At 43.8% G+C, this 22,500-nt stretch overlaps 1 protein-coding gene across 4 annotated transcripts in view; it reads left to right on the forward strand.

The window, feature by feature from the left end:
• The window catches only part of SMURF1 (SMAD specific E3 ubiquitin protein ligase 1), a 46,421-nt gene that overhangs the window by 12,742 nt on the left and 11,179 nt on the right, over nt 1-22,500 (forward strand). For 2 of the 4 annotated variants that reach the window (XM_034065324.1, XM_034065325.1), the window contains exons 2-10: nt 13,707-13,745; nt 14,386-14,494; nt 15,082-15,215; nt 15,337-15,402; nt 16,240-16,315; nt 16,641-16,894; nt 18,205-18,289; nt 20,552-20,698; nt 22,147-22,351. In XM_034065324.1, coding sequence (XP_033921215.1) covers nt 13,707-13,745; nt 14,386-14,494; nt 15,082-15,215; nt 15,337-15,402; nt 16,240-16,315; nt 16,641-16,894; nt 18,205-18,289; nt 20,552-20,698; nt 22,147-22,351 — 1,115 coding nt within the window. The remainder of the gene's footprint in view (nt 1-13,706; nt 13,746-14,385; nt 14,495-15,081; nt 15,216-15,336; nt 15,403-16,239; nt 16,316-16,640; nt 16,895-18,204; nt 18,290-20,551; nt 20,699-22,146; nt 22,352-22,500) is intronic. The other 2 variants (XM_034065326.1, XM_034065327.1) reach the window with 1 other exon arrangement.

The following is a 22,500-nucleotide window of genomic DNA, read 5'->3' on the forward strand; positions in this document are numbered from 1 at the left end:
AAACCACACGTGTTAAGGTCATATAGGAAGAGGCACGATATCTTTTCGTTCAAGCTCCCCTTTATGTTACCTAAAACCTTTGATCAAGGTGTCTTGGAGCAGTAATGGGCTTATAATTCATTGATGCAATGGACACAGACATTTTGTACAAGGAAAATCACAAACCGTTGCTGTTGCAGGCAAAGTGCTGAATGTGTAATGCTGAGGAAGCTATGACCAAACATCCTGGTTGGAATAAAGCACTAAAACGTTTTCATCAAGAACCCAGCCCTTATGAGTGGATTCACATGGGATTAGAAAGGGGGTTTCCTTTATTGAGTAGCCTGCAAGTTGCTCTTAAAGAAATTCCCCAGTGGGGGAAGTCCACATAGGCTTTTATTAAGCCACTGCTGAGAAACTGACTTTGCAATGAATGCATTTATATTTTTAATTACAGAATTCCCTGCTGGAATGCTGCATGCATGCTGTACGTTGTCTGTTTGCATTCTAAACACTGTGGTATAACCCTGCTCTCTGCAGCCGGTCTGTAACTAAAACATTCCTAGCATCTTTTGGCTGGAGATTCAGTCAAGGACGTTTCGCATCCTGCTTGCAAGAAGATGGTTCCAGCCTTTCTTGAAGCTGCTCCAAAGGAGATTTCCTTCCGTAGTGGGTAGGGAAGTCACTGCTTATGGTCCAGGGGCTTAATGACGTCCTCTTGTTATCATGACCTACCATGCTTAACTGATAAGCAACTGGACATATTTAACATAGCTAGATGGTCCAGGATAAGGGCTGGGGTCACTCTGTATCTGTGATGTGTGTTCTGCTTGAGCTCACTCAGCTCGTGAGTTGGTGTTGGCAGAATAATGTGGATAAGTGTTTTAGGGGCATGAAGGAAAGGGACTGTGTCTATGCCCATAGGCAACAGACCTCCCTCCCCACATCCTGACCAAATCGAAGGGTCTTTGCCATCATGGATTAGTTGTTCTTGCTCCCCCATAGATTGGCTCTGCCCACTCTGTTTGTTTTGTTCTTCATCCCTGGTGACTGTCAGTAGCGCTGGGCTGAATAAACAGAGACTATTGATCAAATTTGAAGTCATTCACTTGGCAGTTTAAATAGATGCTGTCCTATATAATTAGAACAAGGGAGTAACACATAGGCTGATACAGCTTTATTCTGAGTAAAAAGCCTTCTTTTCATGAAATCTTGTTTGGTGCTATTCAGCTCTGGGGTTTGTGCCTCTCATAGGTCACACAAGAATGAGACGTTTTGTTTCAAATACCTACTGTGAAGAGGATGCTTTTGCCTGTGTAAGAGAGCAAAGACACTGCTACAGCATGGATCTGCTGAACTTTGCTACTAATTGGAAATAACATTAGGAAGAAGAGGGTATGAACATGAGGTTATCGGTTAACCACATCCACCTAGAGCACACCTTGGGGAGGAGGACCACTCGCTATTGCCCTTATCTTCAGAGCTGCTTCAGCTCTGAAGCAGTAGCAGGTTTGGATTGTCCATCTCACTGCTGAGAGAAACACACACATCTGTTAGATGTGGATGTTTGTACTCAAACACAACAGGGGATTAATTACTTCTGAAGGAAGACATCCCCTTTTCATGGCTACTGTCGTGCAATGTGCCTGTCAGCCTTCAAGATGATGGCATCGTCTGGGATGCAGCACAGCCATAAGACACTGAGTATTTTACTCTGTGGTGTAGTGTGAACACACCAGCGAGGAGCAGCAATAGTGTCCCTGATAGATGTGGAGCGTGTGCCCGCAGCCAGGCCACTGCTCCCGAGTCACCCTGCTGTGGTCCCTCAAGAGCAGGCAAATCCCAGAGCAGGATGTGCGCGCGTTGACCCACATTTCCTGGGGCAGAGCAGCCGTCACGTGCAGCTCACTGCTGGGAATCAGATGAGCACTGATGGAACTTGGTTCAGCCGGCATCCGCAGGGATGCACTTTTAGGGGTTTGCCACTGGTGTGATTAATACGTGATTAGGTGGATTGGAGAGTGTGTATATGAGCTTCTCGTAGGCAAGACTTGGCATTGAACAATGGCAGCATCAAAAGAAGTCTTTTTATGTATTATTCTCTTATAAAGAGGGCTGGTTGTTAAATCAGATCTTTTCTCTAACTAAAAGCTTTCATACTAAATCCTGGGAGAGTTTGTTCCATAGGGTTGTTTTTCCTGCAACAGATGGACAAATGCCCTATAGTAGAAAACAGGGATTTCTTAGTAGAGAGGCAAAAGTAGGTGAATGAATGCTAAAAATTCAGCTCCCAAAAGCTAATAATGTCTCTGTAATTACAGTCTTTTTTTGGAATAAGCCTTATTCCTGTCCCATTCTCCTTTCCCCTCATTCACAGCTTCCTTATTCCCGCACAGACACACTCAGCCCCCTCCTTCCCCATTAGCTGGTGTCACCACTGTCACCTCCCGCTCCCCACGCACCCAATGCGGGTTGGGCAGAGAGGATAACCCAAGAGGAGCTGGTGACTGGCAGGTATCCAGCATCGGTGCCCTGCTCAAATACAGGCATGTGTTTGGTGCTTTCTCTGGTTCTCCTTTGTAAACAAGGAGGGTTTAAGCCGAACTGTGAACAAATGGAGAGAAACCCCAGCATAAAGAAAGCAGAGTGATTTGTAACGTCTTGGGTGGATGTTAACAGGGATTAGAACAGGCTGCACAATCAGGAAGCAAACAACTGAAGACCTCAAAGCTGAGAATTTCCAGGAATCAAAACCAATATTCTAAAGCAAGGTACTCTCTTCAGAATCAGAAGTGATGCCGAGGATTTAAGCTGGGAGAGCACAATTCTTTCCCCTTCCTGAATGTAAACTGCACCTTTATTTTAGCTTTTGTATTGGAAATTCCCAAAGCAACTTTTCTCTTTTTGGAGTGATTTTTTTACGTTTGACCTGGACAGTCAAGGTGTCACTTTTCCATTTCTTTTTTTCCTGTGCCTCTTGAATCATCTGGAACCTGTGAACAGGAAATGGTAACGAAGACAAAACCAGATATGTGGCTGTATTTTGCCCAGTGTCAGTACACAGAGTTGCTGTACCAGGCTTGTGCTCCTGCAGAACACCAGCTTAACAGTGGGTGCTGCAAGGGGAGATTGAGATTAGACATGAGGCAGAAGCTCTTCCCTATGAGGGTGCTGAGGCACTGGCACAGGGTGCAGAGAAGCTGTGGCTGCCCCATCCCTGGCAGTGCTCAAGGCCAGGTTGGACACAGGGGCTTGGAGCAGCTGCTCCAGTGGAAGGTGTCCCTGCCTGTGGCAGGGGTTGGAGCTGGATGAGCTTTAAGTTCCCTTCCAACCCAAACCATTCCATGATCCTCCTCCGTGTGTCCCATGGTAACAACTAAGTTCTGCTCAGCCTGGCTGAACGGACTTGGGAAAATACTGGATGCTGCTTAATGTGAAACCCTGCTCCGTTCTCAACGTACAGTGTCAGGTATAAAACTGCTCACCTCCCTTCTAGTACAGATTTACTACAGCAAGGTGTCCAGGTGGTATTTTTAACAGCTCCGTGGTGGGGTTTTTCTTCTGTAGCAATACCTTTACTTGACTATTTTAAGTCTTTCCATTTCAGTCTGTTCTGTACTGACACAAGCTGAAACCCAGCTGAAGAATGGAGGTTAAAACTGGTCACTGAACACGCACAAGAGCTGGGAATCATCAAGAAGAGAAGTCAGTTGAATGTTTTCATTCCCTCTAACATGGGCAAACCCTACAGGTTTTCCCACAAGGCACTAAAAGCATTTATATCTCAGTACTAAGATCCAAGTTAGGATTAAACCCTCATTTATTATGGGCTATTAGGCTATGCCACTTCTTTCCAGCACCAACTTGATCTTGATGATCCATATGTTTGTTATCCTCAGGTTGATAACGACAGCCTAGGGAGCTATGGGAAGAGAAGGAATGACTTCTGAATGAATTCCAGCTGGTTCGGTTTTTGGCTGTCCATTCACTAAGTAGCCTAGAACAAAATGAACTCATTGCTCTGGGCTTTTGTACACAGTTAACTCTTCACTGCATATTGACTTGCACTGCTCTGACTTTTACATCCGAGCTCTCTCTTAGCCTGTTCAGAAAGTACCAGTCCATCCCATCTGTTTGTTATCATGCTCACCACAAGCCAAACACCACATTGGCGAATAAGGAAGGCAGAAGCTCTAAGAGCATGCAAAAGTTTCTTTGGCAAAGAGGCCCAAGGCTTTGAAAAGCTTTATATGGGCAAGGCTTGAGGCTTTTTATGTTTCTATCCAAGCATGCCAAAAAGCACTCGGCATACCTCAGTTAAAACACAAGCCTGGAAAGCAACTTAGATGCTCTAGAAACGAGGGGAAGTTTCTAAGTCATTGGTTAACCTGAGGTATGTGGTTTTAAAGCACTGATACGGTCCCGCTGCCTTGCTTGAAAGGAAGAATGCTTCTCATTTACCTACAGAAAAATTTGGGGTGTTGACTTTGTGCCTCTTGAAAAGTCACCCAGTACCTGTTGGAATCTGTTCTGTAGCAGGAACTGGACCTGGTTGTAGTGCTGGAAGAGGCGCTTGGTAAGTGTTACTCTTTGCAGTAGATTTCTAGCAACTGCTTGCTTTAGGATTGCTCAGTTATTAAAAGAAATGCAAAATGGGCCTAAATCACCTTAAGCCCAGTGCACTGCCTTTATATACCTAATACTCCATAGGTTAAATTTCTCTGTGGAATTTCTCTGTTGGAGATTCCTCACTTAAATGTTTGCGAATGAACAGAGAAATGGACGTTCTGGACTGTTGTGACCACAGTGGTCACCAGTGTTTTGTGCTTTTAATTGTGACCTGTAAAATCACTCAGGCAAAATCTGTTCTTTTGTGTTTTCAGTGTTTTTAAAGATGATTTAATCTAATTCCATTTTGGTGCCAGTTACCTTCAACATCAGCAGCATCCCAGGTCACCTGTTCTCTGGCCTGCTTCCTCTTCTTGCTTCGCTTTAGTTGAGCCCTGAGTTGGGCAGCCCCACTTTGACCAGAGCCAAACCTGCGTATTTAGCTTTAAGGCAAGATTTCATGGGAGTTGCTTAACTAAAACTCTTCTACTGATACATTTAAGCCCTCCTGGGATGAACTAATAGTTTACATAGTTTACAACTTACACATAACTTAACGCCATTCATTTTTTAAATAACAATGTTCTTGCTTTTAAGCAATCACTTGATGCAAACCAGACATTAATTTTGTCCTGTTTATTGAAATACCCCCATTGGAAACTTTTGTTGCTATAAAGTTGATTTTATACCTTATTTAATTGCAGTGAGATACCAAAGAAGCCAAAGACGTCTGGAAAAATCCAATCTCAGTTCTTAAACAGAGATTGGGAACGTGTTAAATCGCTGTTCGTTTACGATAGCTTTTAACATTCAAATTGCTTTGTTGAAATATTGCCACTACCTGGATGTGTAGGGATGTAAATACCAAGCCCTCTGTGGGGAGACAAAACATATGGTTTAGGTTTTAAACTGCAAAATCTGCTTTGGTTTAGCTGGGAAGTTTCAGACCTTTTACTGGTTGACAGTGATTCAGCGCTTCTATTGAAACGGTGCTTGGCTCTATCTGGTCACACTTTGCCAGGGTTTTCAGTACCAAGGTTTCTGCTTTCTGCTCTCTGTACCAAGGTTTTTACGTGTTTCCCAGTGGAAGGCCAGGCTTCTTCCTGCTTGCTGCAGAACAGGCAGATATTATGAGACCACACAATATATATATGACGAGAACCAGCAATCATATTGGGTTAAAAAGTACAAAAGTTGTGTATTGTGTTCCTATCATTTCAAAACTGTTCTGCTCTGTGGACAGAAGCTCAAGGCCACATCTGTTTTAATTGCTCTGATTGCTTGAGCGTCCTCCTAATTCTAGGTCTATGGGTAAGCATCTGCAAATGTGTTGCTTCTGGTTTTGGTTTCTTGTTCCGTGCTTTCCCCTCCTTTATAAAGCAGCAGAGAGCACTTGTGCTGCTTTTCCTCCCGGACTTAGGAAATGAATGTCTTGTAAAAGCTCTAAGTCCATTAATTGAATGGTGTTTTGTGTGGGGGAAAGAATAAAGCTGCCGTTAATAGAGAAAGGTACTTGTAACTTGAGTCTCACAACCTGGTTATAAACCATGCAGTTGTAGCAATGGTACGGCTGGCCCCATAGCGGATATCTGGGAAGAAAGAGAATCTAAATTTCCATGTTTTATAGGGAGCAGGAGATTTATTGGAAAGCCTTTTATGTGCTGAATTAGTAAGCAAATGATCAGCTGCACGGGAGAGTCCTTCTAAGGTGCTTTTTGGTAATGAAAATAAGGTGTTTAAGGCTTTCTGCACCCAACTTGTGAGAGTGGAGATCAGAGGCAGGTTAAATTAAACACACCTAAAGGAAACGCTGACTGAGCACTTGGCTGTGCTGCGTATGGGGGCTCTCATTCTCCATTACAGGGGTGTCCACTATTTAATGTGTTATTTCTGTCGAAGTAATATCTTGAGTGTTCTATAGCTGATGAAGAATTCAGTGTTGTTCATCTGGTATTTCTCAGAGACACAAATCTATACGTCTGAAGATCTGTGCAGCGTTTTGATATAGGACCTTTTGTTTCCAGGGAGCAGGAGTAAGTCTGATGCCCAGCTCTGTGCAGGACCTGTTGCAAGCCATGTTAGCTTGAATGCGTGATCCCATTAGGTATTAACATCTGGAGAGATTTGGGAAAGGTGCTTTGAAACCTCCCAAGTGTTAAAAGTACAACATATTTTTGGCAATCCTGGTAAAAGGGAGTTTGGAATCTGAGTTATGAGTGCATGTGGGTGGAGGAACATGGTTTTCATGCTTTAGGAATTTTTTTCCAGATGCTTTCTCGGTGCTTGGGTAACTGTAAAAGTGAAGTATTAAGTCTTCAGCATGGATTTATTCCTTACTTTTAATGTAAATGAAGGAAATGGAGCCACATCGTTTCCTGGTGCATTTTGAGCTTTGCTATGGGGGTGATGTCGCGGGGCTCTGTTTCAGAACGTGAGCACAAGTATGTGTAAGCTGCACAGATAAACCTATCCTGAGAGGCACTACCTGCTTGGATATCCACATCATTCAATGCATGTGGTTGGAGATACAAGAGGTGTAAGGAAGAAATCCACAACTGGGTCGATCCCAGTAACTCCAGCTTGCACAAGGGATGTGTGGAGGGAATGTAAAATCCCACTTCTTGTGGCTTTTATTTCCAGTAGGAATTCTATCATTGCAATTGCTTTGTTTAGCTGTAAACTAAGAGTTTGTGCCTGCCCTGTGTGGTTTTAATGGAAGATTTTAGCTCTCTCCAGATGGTTCTATTGCTGCTGTATGCAGAGGCTGACACTATAGCTGAAGCCTGAGAGTATCCTTTGTTTACAGAGGGCTTTTTTGGAGCCTGTTTGTGAACCCAAAGGGAAAACTTGACTGAATTTGGGAAATCCTTCTCTACAAAATCAGTGTTCCACTTGGTCATGGTTCCGGTAGGGATTGAGGACTTGACTTTTAAACCCCAAACAGTGGATGGGAATGACCTGATGTTCTGTTACCGTTTTCTCTGGTAAGGCTGTCATCAATGGGGTGTTCCTTGGGAATGGCTGTAAAGTGGCAACAGTAAGAACAGATTCACCTCTCCAATTCCAGTTCTCAAAGGAAGTGGTTGTGCTTTGAACGTGTTGGGAGACAGCGTGCCAGGACTTCGTGTCTGGAAGACTCAAGCAGTCGGAGATGCTTGGGGCTTATGTCTATCTAGGAAATAGGAGACTGTGCAGGGAGTATGAGGAGGTTCTTGGCCTGGATTAGAGGAAGGCATAGCAAAGTCGTAAGAAAACTGATGTAATAGCTAGGATTTAATGAAAGATTTAATCTGGGAGGTAGCCTTTATCTCAGGCATTTGTTATGGGTGAGCAGAGGGGGAAGGAGAGAAAGAGGAGTTAGTGTGAGGGATAATTGGATATGCTGCTTTCCACCTCTCTGCTTTGTGTGCCTTTCTCTGCTTCTGTACAGCAGCCCTGATTCAGTTTGCTATTGATCTCCCTTTTCTTATCCCTGCAAAGTCCTTCAGCTAATTCCATAACTGAGTGTTTGTCCCAAGTTTTACATCTCGGTCTGTTCATTCTTAAACTTGCTTTACAGGTCTCAGTTAAGCGGGAATTTAATGAGTCTTGTTCTTCCAATAGGCCTATGCTGGTTCTTTAATGATTTAGGTTACTGAGGCCTAAATCAGCCTTTGCTGCTGTGTATATGGAGCCTTATTGTTGGTCAATTTGAGTAATTCTTAGGAATCCTGGAGTTGAAACCCTTCTGTTTTGTCAACTTGGTATTGTTTGCGCTACGAGGACTGACTCGTTGGTGACGGGTTTCTGCTTAGGTAGGATGGAATCCTGATTCCTGGCTCAGTAGATACTTTAATGACATGTTAATGGGCTAATAAAAATGGGCTCTTCTGGGCGTGTGGTTTTTTGAAGATCTCTTCAAAGTTGTCTAGTGTTTGCAACTGGCTGCACGAAGCCAAGTTCCAGCCCACGAGGAAAGCAAGCCTTGAAAAGAGGCTTTGATTTTTCACTGCAGCCTACACAAAAGAGCCACAAAAAGGCTTCGTGTATCAAATCTAGCAACTCTTTGAGAATCGAGGGGTTGTTTTTAATGAAGCACTGCTTTAATCTGGTAGTCAAGGTCTGCTTTAGCATGAGTTCAGGCAGAGCCTTACAGTGTCAGGGTAGGGCATGACGTAGGCTGGGCCTTGAAGGCTGAAGGGCCTCTGGGGGGGTTTGGTTGGCTGATGTGTCAGATTGCAGGTGTCAACGGCACCACGATGCTGGTGAAGGCCACTCAATGTACATTGTGTATCAGATTAGCTCTGTGCAGCTTATTGGCTTATTAGGCTTCAAGTAAGGGAAGGCTTGAGTTTTGTTTAGCTTATTCTGCATGCTAGGCACTGCAGTGATTCACAGTCAGTGACTGAGAAGTTGAAGCACTCGGTGGATTCAAGCATTTCAGTCTCAAGCAGGCGAAGAGAACGACCAGAAGTATTCCTAAAGCAAACAAAAAATAGGACTAGAATAGAAACCTTGGCCTTTGTGGTGACAATTTAGATTCCAGCTTGGGAATAAAGGGGGGTATTTTAGTGCACTGATGTGGCTGGCTGTAAAGAAACGGCATTTTTACACGCTTCGTGCCTTCAGACGTCTTTCCTTTCCCATTAAACCCTTTCTCTTGTACCAAACCAAGGCTTGTCACCCTTAAAACAGCACAACACTTAAACCCTTCGTGGGTTGTCTGGTAGAGAAAGAAGCCCAGACGTTTATCTGCAGTGAAGTCTCATTAAAGTTGTGTGCAGAGAAGAGGGCAGGGAGCAGAGCCCTATGTAAAGCCGTTCAGAAGGGGTGCTTTATGGGATTCAGGGTGTTTTCCACAAAATAGGCGGAACCATTTGGATGCGACGTGATTTCACATCACAGCTTCAGCAAGGGTTTTAATTGTGGCCACGGCGTTAGAGCAGCATGTGGTAAAAAGCTGATGTTTGCTTTCCCCCCCCCCCCCCCTTCTTTTTGGAGGTTTTTTTACACTTCAAGCACATTATTTTTGCCATGCAGCCTCTCAAGACTTGTTCAGAATGGCACAATTTGTGCTGTGGAGACCAGCCTCGAAGCTGGGGCTGTCCTGCTCTCCAACAATAGGTTTGGAAGGGACCTTAAAGCTCATCCAGCTCCAACCCCATGCCATGGGCAGGGACCCCTTCCACTGGAGCAGCTGCTCCAACCTGGCCTTGAGCACTGCCAGGGATGGGGCAGCCTGTTCAGATATGAGCTGCTTTGCAGTGATATGCTGTGGCTTTCGTTTCATTTTCTGTCAAGATCTTTATCCCTCTCCCCTCCAAAGCCTCATTGTTCTTTGCTCCTTGCTTCTATCTTAAAACCAACCGATCTGTGATGCTCTCAATGATTGTGCTACATATCTCTGTGATTAAAGATGGTCGACACAGAAGTAAATGTTAAGTAAAGCCCTTTCTACATCCCCAGCCTGCTGGTCTGTGTTTGTCTTGTGTCAGAAAGCAGAACGAATGTATCCTGGAATCTAGCTGCCTGTTTGCACAAGCACAAATGATTAACCTGGAGTAGCAAAGGGAAGGCCAGAGATGGCTGAAGGGTGGATTTGCTAGCAGCATTCACTGTGACCTTCCCACCCCTTTCCTAAGGAGCATATGGACGTAGTGCTGGTTTGTCTTGTCTTCACAATTAACTTGAGTACTAAATTGAAGGCTGTCGTTAGCTCTGATCCTCTCCACGTGTAAAAGTCCTTAATCTGGGCAAGGAGGCTCTTCCCTTTAACTTGCAAAGTGTGGATGAGTGCAGTCCCAGGTGCAGATTTGCCTGCTGCTTTGCATTGGGACTGGCTGGGGCTTATGGAATATTGTCATCACTTACCTTTTGGTTTTCCTTTCTTCCCTAGGTCTCAAACACAACCACTTAGTTTTTACACTGCAACAGAAACCAGTTGTAGCATCTTCACCGTGTGGGATGGGGTATGTCGTGTGTGAATAAACCCCGTGGTGATACAGACAGCAGTGTGAGGACTCCTGCAGCCTCACAGCCATCCTTTGAGCACTGACAAGGAGGAGGAACATGCGTGTGATGGCTTTGATTCTGTAGGCTGGGTCTGTTTGCTTGGGGATGTTAAATGGTTCCCTGTCTGCCTCCCTTCCAAAACTGCTGGTCTTGCTGCAGAGGTAGGTGGTGAAGAAGCACCTTTCTGATGCAACTCTCAAGTGGGTTGTTCAGACCTTGGTGCCACTCCGTGCTTTCCTTACTACACCCGTCTCTAGCTTGTTCCTGCAGCACCTCCTGAACCACAGCAGATGATTCATTCCTGCTTTGGAAGCAGGGTGGACAACCGGGGGCTGGCAGAGGAACCACTCCGCTCACTCAAGTTCCATCTGCATTGAAGACATCCCCAGGGGGAATACTGGCTTTGTAGAAGGCTCGTCCTTTCTCTTCCTCCTGCCAAAAATGCTTTCACACTAGCACTTTACCCAGCTGGCTAATTTGGCCTTTGAAATTACCTCAGTAATGTCAGGTACTTATAAAAACATTCCCATCCCTTTATAAATATTACAATCTAGATGTAAAGGCATTGTTTCAGTGCTGCTTGGGACCTGTTGTGTGAAGAAGACAAAGTTCTTCAGTGCTGTGCAGCAATCCAGAGCGGGAGTATAAACAAATACTGTGTCAAGCTCAAACAAGTCGGTTGACTTTGAGAAGGCAGAATGTAAATGCCCAAGTCAGGAGAATTAGTACCTTTGGTAACGTTGCAACGAATGCAGGCAGATTGCTCCTGCTGACAAACCCGAAACCCTTTCTTGTTGGAAAGAAAGGAAAAGGTAAAGAAAAAGCACTTTGGAAAGGAGGCAAAGATGGGGTTTGGTTAAAGCTCGTGTGAAGCACGTCTCCATTGCCTTCTGTTCAGTTCTCCACCACCTCTGTGCCAGGGGTGGGATTAATCACCTTTTAAGCCTTTGTAGCTCCATCTACCTGAGTTCCCAGGTTTCAGGCTGGAAGGAGCAGCAGTCACATCCTGCTTGCAGTCTTGCTGGAGTCCTATTGGAGAGAATGCATTGAAGAAGCACATCTGGCATCAACTCAGCTTTACAGAGCAAGCAGGGGCTGCCTGTTCTGCTGCTGGCATTGCTTCATATTCAGGGCTCCCATTGCAGAGCCTCGTCACCTGTATCTTTACTGGAATTTAGAAATCTGTGGCTTTAAAGTGATAGAGCCCTTAAAAATACTTGTTTTGCTCTATTGGGTTTCATATGTTAGGAGTGGAACAGAGCCAATGGCCCATCTTGGCCAGCCTGATTAGGGAGATTGCTCCATAAAGGTTTATTTCAGCTATTAGCTCTTGCGCCAATATTTTCCTTACAAGAAAGAGTAATGATTTCTCTTTGCAACCTAAAATTGGGGGTTTCACAGGCTGCAACTGGAAAATTGGCAGCCGTGCTCATCTGCTGCCGACTGAAAGCCTGTGGCAGAGGGAAGAGAGTTAAATGAAGTCTACAATAATAGCTTTAGAAACTTGAGGCCGCTGCAAAAGAAAGCACACCTGAGATCTAAAATAAAGGTGGTAATTATACAGTCACACTATATGCAGGTGGTTACAGAGGGGATACTTTTCCAGCTCAATAATGTATACTTAAAATTGGGGATAAGGAAGTAAAATGAGGTGTTTGGTTTAAAAACTAAGAAGGAAAGCTCCACCACTCACAAGAACTTCAGCATTCCCTGTGGCTGGCACCAGAACATGCGAGCTCTGGTTTGTACCTATCTTTATTCCCTGTTTTCCTGGTATTTTTTCCCTCTGAAGCAACAGGAAGAGGAAGTTAAAGGTTGCTGTGTTGTGCTTCCATTGAGCAGCGGATGGTGGTTCTGCAATCCTGCTTTGTTTCACATTGAATTGCCACAGTCCTGCAGACTTCTCTTTCTCGGTCAGTTGTTGAGAGAGAAGCTGTCTGTGGTTGTGCACTGTTGCCACTGTAAGAAATAAGTGATTTTTAAGCCATTCTAAATATAGTTTCCTGGTGTGGCTGCTTCATCATTACCAGGACAAAGGGTTTGTGTATTTATGTCCATGGACGTCTGGCTTACACAGTAGACTGCTTTGGTCGGTGTGCTTGGCACGTGAGGGGAGGCAGGTTTTGTTCTGCTGCTTCTGTGAGGTGGGGAATGTTGCTCCAAAGTTCAGAGGTGGAATTCTTGATGTGTAAAAGAACTTAAAAGGGGATTTGTTCCCTTGTGTTTCCTACTGCATCTTTGATTTCCCTAATGTAGAGTTAAGGTGAGACTTGAGTCCAAGTCAGGAGCGAGGTGAGACAGAGATGAGATGAGGAGGAATGGACCATACCTGGGGGAATGGCCATTATAGCATCTTCTGAGCATTCCTTCTCATGCTGAAGGATCAGAACTGGGTGGGAAAGAGACTACCTCAAAAACAGATAGGTCTTTTATAGTCATCTTCCTCTCTTGGATCCTGGGTTTAGGTAAGTTCGAGCTCTCATCTTTGGCTCTGTAGTTCTGTTCCCTGGCCTGTTAGAAGAGTTGAATGGATACTGAGCAACGCAGATTGTACTGAGCAGTCCTTATTGAAAAGCAGAACTAGACTTACCGCTGGTAATAGACTGAATAGAAATGGAGATTGATGTGAGTTTCCTCATCTGATGCTTGTTTAAACTACTGTGCTATTGAGTAGAATTGGAGAAAGGGAAATAATGTCTCATTTGTGGCCCTTCAAAGGAAAATCTTGATGCAATTACTTGGTTTTCAGTGTACTTTTCCACCTGAGGTTCTGTCACACCACAAAACCTTCTCGTGTTTGCAAACTGCTCACCCTGTGACAGCAACACCACCACAACCAGTCTGGTTTAGCATTTGTGCACTGTGCAGTATAGAAAATCATGAGGTTTTAATGCAAAGGGACGTTCATTAAATCTTTTGTGTATGCTAACAATAGGACAAAAGCAGCAAAGGCATTTTTCTCTCTATGTAAATCCATATGCCAGTCACAGATAAAGAAAACAATGCTCACTTTTAATATGTGGGTATTTATTATGAATTGTGATCAGGTAGTAGTGCAGCTGCTGTGATTGCCTGAAAGGGGTTTTTCATGGGTTTAAGGTTTCTTTATCTGTTCTCTTGTTTTGCAGTATTATGTGCCAAGAACCTTGCAAAGAAAGATTTCTTCAGTAAGTATGCCCCACTTGTGTGACTTCCTGCTCTTGATTCGTCAGATTTATATGTAGATTGCACATCAGTGTCATGGCTCATCTGTGTATGCCATTTGTTCTGTGGTTCCATTCTTGTGGTAACATTGCATTACTACGTGAGTATGTGTTACCCTGAGTTGTAACTCTAGGGTTAGGAAGACCAAGGGCTCACGGATTCGAGTTGGAAGTCTGGCTGATGTGACCACAAGCAGGGTGCTGCTTACAGCTCCGTGCTGGCGGTACCAAGAGCATCCATCTCAGACATACTCTATTTGTAAAGGGAGTAAAAGATCCTGGTGCTGCAGTCTCAGTGTTATGCTAAGGACTGAACAAAAATGACTGCTCAGTGTGTGTGGGTCACTTAAGCACTGTTAAATTAAGCACCTTTAACCTCTTGTTTCCTAAAGCATTCACAGTTTACAGCAGGTACCAGTCTGTATGACACAAGTATGTTCCCTAACTAGGAACTCAATGCTCTATTTTGGATTTACTACAATAGTTCTAGGATAATGGCAGCTTTCCTTTCTTGGGAAGGGGAAGCAGAAGCTCATGATAGCATTATCCTGCAAGAAACAACCCAAAAAGTGCTATGTCTAATAGCACCTTTTCCCTTCCACAGGACTTCCTGACCCGTTTGCAAAAGTCGTTGTTGATGGGTCAGGTCAGTGCCATTCAACTGACACTGTGAAGAACACGTTGGACCCCAAATGGAACCAGCATTACGATCTGTGAGTTGTTTCTAAGGTCATAAATAAACAGTATTCCAGAGATTTATCTAGTAATTGGAATGCAGGGGTTGGCACTGCAGCTTCGTCTTGCATTAGCAATGGAGTCACAATTGCTGAGGACTGACTTCTTGCAACAAGAAATTGCCTGTTACTAAAGGAGGGCTGCTTTGCTTTTAGGTGTTTGAAAGAAGAAACCCTTGTGCGTTGGGTACACAGCACAGCTGCATGGAGTAAGCTCTGCTGGAGCAGTGCAATCCAGCTTGGACAAAAGATTGCCCTTGTTGTAGTGATTTATATTCTTCAGTTTATTAGAAAGAGGGATTCTGAAGTTTTGTACATTAATCAGCTTGTTGCATAGCTTTTAATGAGGCTGGCTGTAGTTAACTTCGTGCTGCAGCAATATCGATGTAACATGCTGGGTGAAATCCTAGTGCAGTAATTCATTAATAACACCATTTCAGGCTCAAGCACTTCTGTATTTATCATAAAGCAGCATGACCAATGTACTGAAATGTATCTGAATTTGTACCAAATAAAGCATAAATTGCCTGGAGGAAAATTACTCTTCTGATTATGTATTTTCCTAGGTATGTTGGGAAGACAGATTCTATAACCATCAGTGTATGGAACCATAAAAAAATCCACAAGAAACAGGGAGCTGGCTTCCTGGGATGCGTCCGACTCCTCTCCAATGCCATCAGCAGGCTAAAAGATACTGGATGTAAGAACAATTCCTACCCGGTGCAATCAGGAACCTTCCGTGCCTTGTATCTGAGTAATGAATAGTATTCCCACCCGTCCCTCCCTGGTGTTTCGTTGATCTTTCCAATTCTCGTTTGCAGACCAGCGTTTGGATCTATGCAAACTAAATCCCACAGATACAGATGCTGTACGAGGCCAAATAGTGGGTAAGAATCCTCTCAGCTGAACTTTTCATCTTCTTGGGTAAATACACCATACAGACAAGTGTTCTATTAAAAAAGGAGACCTGTATATTATTGCTCTGTGCCTTTCCTGTATTGTTTCGTCTGACTTTAATGGGATTCAATGCTATAACCTGAAGATTTTCATTGTGCTCCTATGTAGGAGTTTGTTTTCTCTCAGTTGAAACAATATTAAAGAGGGAATGCATCCGGTAAGGTTTCTAATGCAGCTCTGGAAGGGTAAATGTTACCATGAAACTCATTGCTTTTGGACCAAGGCGACAGGCAAAGAGAGTCTTACATGGAAAAGAGGATCTGGAGGAGTTAAAAGCAATATTGCAAATGGCTGGTTTAATACCTTTGACTCCTGTAACCCCATTGCCAAGTTTCAACAAGGCACTGCTAGTTTTACACCTCATGCACCCCATCTTAACCACGTTCTGATGGCAAAACCACCAAACCCAAGCTTTTCATTTCAGTGTAGTTGGCAAATTCTCATTGTAATGATGACATCTAGTGGTGAGTAATTCCTTGCCAGCTTACCTTTCTGGAGCCTCCTGAAACACAGATGTAGAATTAGACAGGTTTGGTATTTACAGACTCGACTCAGCTTAAGTTTTGAGGGGTTGATGCCTCTGCTTTCTCTTCTTCCTTTTTACAACATCAGTAATGCCTTGGGGTTATAGAAGCAGTTTTGGTAAAGGCTGTGCTCTCAGCTTTCCTTTCTATTTTACCCTGTATAAATATGTGTTGTTTGTGTTCTTTTTAAAGGAACAGTTGTTCTTTCATGGTTAACTTGTGTTTGTTTCCTTTTTATTGCAGTCAGTTTACAGACGCGGGACAGAATAGGCACAGGAGGTTCTGTAGTAGACTGTAGAGGGCTTTTGGAGAATGAAGGGTAAGGATTGTTTTCTTTACACTTCATTAGAAGAATGGTTTCTATGTGGAAAGAAGAGTTAATACTAGAGCATTAAATATCAGTATAACTAATATATTGGCTGGGGATGTGTATCAGGTAGTAAGGTGGATACTGACTTGAAGAGAATAAGCTAAACTGGGTAGGACTTGCTACATCCGTTAACAGCAATTCTTGCACTTGCATGAGAAATATGGGGTATGAAGAAAGTGGCATGGCTTGGGTTAAAAGTTGCAGTAATAGAGAGGGGGCGAAAGAGAAACAGTTATTTCTGCATTCACTTCTCTTGTGATGGAAACTCTTGAAGTTTCCCCATTTTCAGAACGGTTTATGAAGATTCCGGACCGGGAAGGCCGCTGAGCTGTTTCATGGAGGAACCAGCACCATATACAGACACTACGGGGGCTGCTGGAGGAGGCAACTGTCGCTTCACAGAGTCCCCCAGTCAAGATCAGAGGCTTCAGGCCCAGCGACTTCGCACTCCTGAAGTCAGAGGTCATGCACAGACACCTCAGAACAGACCACATGGGCACCAGTCGCCTGATCTACCCGAAGGCTACGGTGAGAGCTCTCCAGCACTATAACATTGAAGCTTTCATCTTAGAAAAACCTTCAGAGACAGAAAAATCACCCATTTCCTGTCTAGATGTGGTTTACCTGTTAGAACATGCAGCATCCACGTGCATCTCATGGCCTGAAGTCTGGATAAGGAACTAGGCAGAGCAGATGGGAGTTGGAGATTGGCTAATTAGCAGTTGGCTACGCCAGGATACACTGAGGGGTTGATGGTAAATTAAACATGAGGTTGTGGTATGATGCTGTTACAGAGAATTCACTGCTAATCTTGGCTTTGTATCTAGGGAGAACGAATGGAAAGAGCTCTTTAAACTAGAGCAGGAATGCTATTTTTTCCTTCCCTCTTGGCATGTTGTGTAGGTTTGAGCCCACATTTGAGAAAAGATCAGGAAAATAGAAAAGCAACAAAGAAGGCAGTAGTACAGAAGATTAGGGAGGATAAGATTAAGGAGAATTTAAATCTCAGTAAAGAGCACAGCAAATCTATGAGTAAAGAAATCTAGTTTGGGGGCTTGGGTTGTCTTAAAACCTAAAAATAAAAATAGAAGCTAAGGCACATGGATTTGAGAGCTTCAAAAAGGATGCTCAAATGTGTAATTAAAGTATATTTGGGAAGGGCAAACCAGTCCATGCTGCAAGCGATCAGGTGGATGGCTCAAGTGCTTGCTCCTGGATCTGACAGAAAGAGAACATTCTAATGGCTTTCAACAGACTGTTTATTTACTTGGAGCATTGTGTGCAGTTCTGGTGTCCTTAACATAAGAAGGACATGGAGCTGTTGGAACAAGTCCAGAGGAGGCCACGAGGATGATCAGGGGCTGGAGCACCTCCTGTATGGAGACAGGCTGAGAAAGTTGGGGCTGTTCAGCCTGGAGAAGAGAAGGCTGCGTGGAGACCTCAGAGCAGCTTTCCAGTATCTGAAGGGACCCTATAGGGATGCTGGGGAGGGACTCTTCATTAGGGACTGTAGTGACAGGACAAGGGGTAATGGGTTCAAACTGAAACAGGAGAAGTTTAGATTGGATATAAGGAAGAAATTCTTTACTGTGAGGGTGGTGAGGCACTGGAATGGGTTGCCCAGGGAGGTTGTGAATGCTCCATCCCTGGTGGTGTTCAAGGCCAGGTTGGGCAGAGCCTTGGGTGCCATGGTTTAGTGTGAGGTGTCCCTGCCCATGGCAGGGGGGTTGGAACTGGATGATCTTAAGGTCCTTTACAACCCAAACCATTCTATGATTCTATTTTGGGTGTTTTCTCCAGCTGTTTAAGTTAGAATAATCTTTCTTTCTTTCCTATAGAACAAAGAACAACGGTACAGGGCCAGGTTTATTTTTTGCACACACAGACTGGAGTTAGCACATGGCATGACCCAAGGATACCAAGGTATGTATCTGCAGTTATAAAGTCAGGGGGTTTGGGGTGTGTGTGGCAGTAAGCTGAATCTTTAAGAGCAAAAACCTGTGAAATGGCCTGTCTGAACTCAAAGAGAGACCTATGAGCAGAGGAGGAATTTGAGGTCTTTCTAGTTACCTTTTCACCAAGGTAAGGGTTTGAAAACACAAATTGTCTACTTGTGAATCATGTAAAGCAAAAGGGCAAAAAATACGTAGCCTTTTAGGATTCCCATTTGACAAAGTCTTCCTGCTACCTTCATCTGACTTTGTATTTTGGTGAAGCTACAGACTTCTGAATCTTATATTTTTTAAATGAAAACTGTTTAGACTGCAAATAGAAGAAAAAAGTGACCATTTTCTTCAAGCTATTGTTTCTTGAGAGTGTAACTTTTGCTTTCATAGTGCTCATTTATCTTTAACTGAAGCAGAGATTACATGCCATCTTTAAACCTGAAGTGGTGTTGAAGGATTTTATGCCTTAGACCAATGATGTGCAGCTAGGAAATGTAAATACTCCATGTGATTAATGTAGTAAAGCCTCTTTAAACCTTAACCTGCAGCTAATCCAGGTCTTTGTGACTAAGGCCTGGCTCTCAGCTGCTCTGAATTTGGGCTGTTTCACTGGACCACCTGCAAGCCAGACCTGAGAGTGAAACACAGTTGTGACTCTTGAGCTGCTGCATCGGATGGATAATACAGGAATGTGATGCAGGATATTGGAAAAATGATATAAAGTAGTACAGACAAAAGTGTTGATAAAACCATAGTATATGAGAGGATATGAAAAATGAAGTTGGAAGAGAAAATAGCTGATGTTAGATTAGCTGGTATCGTTGGAAGCAGAAATGACAGTGCTCATTTGTTCATGTCACTCATATCAGGCTTGTGTGCCCAAAGCCTTGTCTCTTCTCTGGGTGAGGCTGATAGGTGTTGCTGGTTCTCTCTATTGCTGCTTCTCTCAAGCCTTAGAGCCAGGTGCTCAGGACCAGCAATGTAAGTGGCCACAACAGTGCCTTTTGAGTCACAGTCACACCTCTTCTAGTTAAAGGTGGCTTTCATACTACCAACTTGCAGTGCAAAAACCTTGGCATTTAGCACAGATGTAGGTTAGAACTTGGTGTAATCAGATCTCTACAGCACGTTCAGATGCACAGCTGACTGAAACAAATGGTTACAACCATAATCTTCTTTAAGGAGCCTAACAAAGGCTTGTCTGTCTGCCTCTGTATCCCCTGCTGGCATATACTCACTGTGACACTAATGAAGCCTTTGGTGTACAAAGTGTTTCAACCTTTCTAAAACCTCTCAGTTTACTCATTTATACTGATGTTGCATGGTTGGATTTAGGGAAGGAAGCACATCAATTGATGTCTTCAGCCCTGGATAATACACGAATCCATGCCAGCTGTCTAGAGAATACTTGACTTAACAATAGCTTTTCTGTCTAAAAATAATCTTCAGGTTTCCTTCCTTCCTTTTCTTGCCCCTCTTAGTGTTTTCCTCTATTAGGTGGCTGAGGCTGTAAGTGTTTTCCATTTTCTTGGTGTAAATACATCCTATGTATTGAATTCAAACACTACCTGGAAGTGAGTGGCTGCCTTTAGCAGCACTCAGAATGATACCCGTAATTTAGCTGGGATGAAAGGGCTGAATGTGTTGGTGAAGCCTCACTCTCAATGATTTACCAGTCAAATAGTTAGGATCTAACCATGTCTAATTCAAGAGGTTTTGGTTTCTGGTTTTAGGTGATCTTGGTATTTGGCTGCCTTAGCCTCTTAAGTGGGTGTCTGGAGGCAGTGCTTGGTGCAGAGGCCTTTGGTTAAGAGCTGGTTTTCTGCACATGGATCACGTTAGTGTTAATGGAAACTTTCCTGTGAAAACTCTGCTATGGAAAAATCTTCCTTCCTCCTTTTCGAGCCCTCAGAAGCCCTGTCATCCCCTAAGTGATGTGTTGCACATTGAAGTTACTTTTAAGCTGTATCACCTTGTGACTTTCAAAGCCTTTCAGAGACGGAAGGTGTTTTGCTGATGTACCCTTTTATCTGTGTACCATGCATACAGAGGAACTTGTGCTGCTTAAATTGAGGCTTGTAAAAAGACAGCACTAAAATGGCTATCCTGTCCTTCCAAAGGCTTTCATGGCCTTGAATCACTGAGCACCAGATTCATTCCCCCTCCTTTCCCCTGAACGTAAATTGCTTTCATCTTAACTTTGGAAGTGCTATAACATTTTGTTTGCTTTTCTCCTTAGAGACCTTAACAGTGTGAATTGCGATGAACTGGGACCTTTGCCTCCAGGTTGGGAAGTTAGAAGTACGGTTTCAGGAAGAATATATTTTGTAGATCATAACAACAGAACCACACAGTTCACAGATCCACGACTACATCACATCATGAAGTAAGAACCTTGCCTGATAAACAGTTCATGTCAAGTTTGGATCCTTAAACCTTTTGTCCAATTTTAATTGGTCTGGGAATCATGATGGGATGAAAAAGTGCATGATAACGATACTGGGGAACAGATGCAGCCAATGCTCTAGGCAGGGTCTGAGCATTACTTCCCAATGCTGGCTTTATCTAAGCTTTCAGGTTAGATATAAGGCAGAAGTTCTTTACAGTGAGGGTGCTGAGGCACTGGAATGGGTTGCCCAAGGAAGTGAATGTTCCATCCCTGCAGTGTTCAAGGCCAGGTTGGACACAGCCTTGGGTGCCATGGTTTAGTGTGAGGTGTCCCTGCCCATGGCAGGGGGGTTGGAACTGGATGATTTTAAGGTCCTTTCGAACCCAAACCATTCTGTGATTCTACGAGACTCTCCAAAATGTATTCATTGTGCTTTGCAGCCCTCAGCTTTAAGGGAGGGTTTCCTTATTTCAACACAACACTGATCTCTTTAAGCTCCTTTGACAAAATTACCCCGAGCTGTGCTGGAGTGAATACACAGCTCTGGAAATGCTGAGGTGTGGATAGAGGGTCTGCCCACAGCCTGGCTGGTTTAGCAGTTCTAGTTCTGTGCTAGCTACACTAGATCTGAACCTGCTTCGTGCTCCCTCGAGCTCCAGACAACAGGACTATAAAGCCAGCTGGAGTCTGATTGCCTGGTGCAGTGCACAGCCAGTTTGGGGTTAGCAGGATTCAATAAGCTCAGTGTCTCCATCATGCAAAGGCATGATGTTACAGAACATGTTGAACTGTTACAGAGCTGACCCTGGAAGCAGCCTGACAGTGCTTGTGGTGCCCAAGATCAGGCTCTTTCCTGGATCTGAGGTGTCTGTGTTTAAAGCCAGCTGGGGAACACCTGTATCTATAATTGCTCTGCACCCAAATAAAGCACTGAGGGATAAGTACAGTTGAATGTATGAAGCTGCAACTATTTAGGGCAGTCTTTCTCTTTTAATAACCACAGATGTGATACTTTTACTGTATCAAGCATCCTCAGCTTTATTTTGCATGGAGCTGGATTAAAACTCACTGGGGTTGTTTGATAATTCCATTTACAAAGCTGTTGTTTGTTCCATTAGAGGCCTCTTTTTGTGTTACACCCTTGAAAGTTGTCTCCATACAGGAGAAATACCACACAAACTTCTTAATCACTGCTCAGTCAGCATGCAGTGACCATGCTCCACAGCCTTCCACAGTGTACTGCCATATAACAACTGAACTGATGCATTTCTTACATCCCTGACTGTAGGGCAGTGATGCTGTAGAGTTACCCAGCTGAATACACATTTCACTCCAGCTTCCTTTTAGAGAAGCTTGATCAGTTCTTCCCTCATTGTTTTACATTATAGTGTAAAAGAATGTCATTGTTTTATTGTGCTTCTAGAATATATCTTTTCCTTTCACAGCCACCAATGCCAGCTAAAAGAGCCCAGCCAGCAGCCTCTGACAGCTCCAAATGAGGGATCACTTGAAGATGGAGAGGAGTTGCCTGCACAGAGATATGAAAGAGACTTGGTACAGAAGTTGAAAGTTCTCAGACATGAGCTCTCTCTTCAGCAACCACAGGCTGGTCACTGTCGCATCGAAGTATCCAGAGAGGAGATATTTGAGGTATTTGATTGACTTTTTACTCCTAATAGCAGCCTTTGGCACTCAAGAGTGAAGTAAAAGTGATCTTTGATTACAGAAAGTGTGCTTCACAAGAGAGGTAGGGGGTTTCACTATCAGGTGTTGCAGACTTGTCACTGGAATTTGTTTCA

The sequence above is a fragment of the Melopsittacus undulatus genome, chromosome 8 (genome assembly GCF_012275295.1).
Source record: "Melopsittacus undulatus isolate bMelUnd1 chromosome 8, bMelUnd1.mat.Z, whole genome shotgun sequence".
Lineage (NCBI taxonomy): Eukaryota > Metazoa > Chordata > Aves > Psittaciformes > Psittaculidae > Melopsittacus > Melopsittacus undulatus.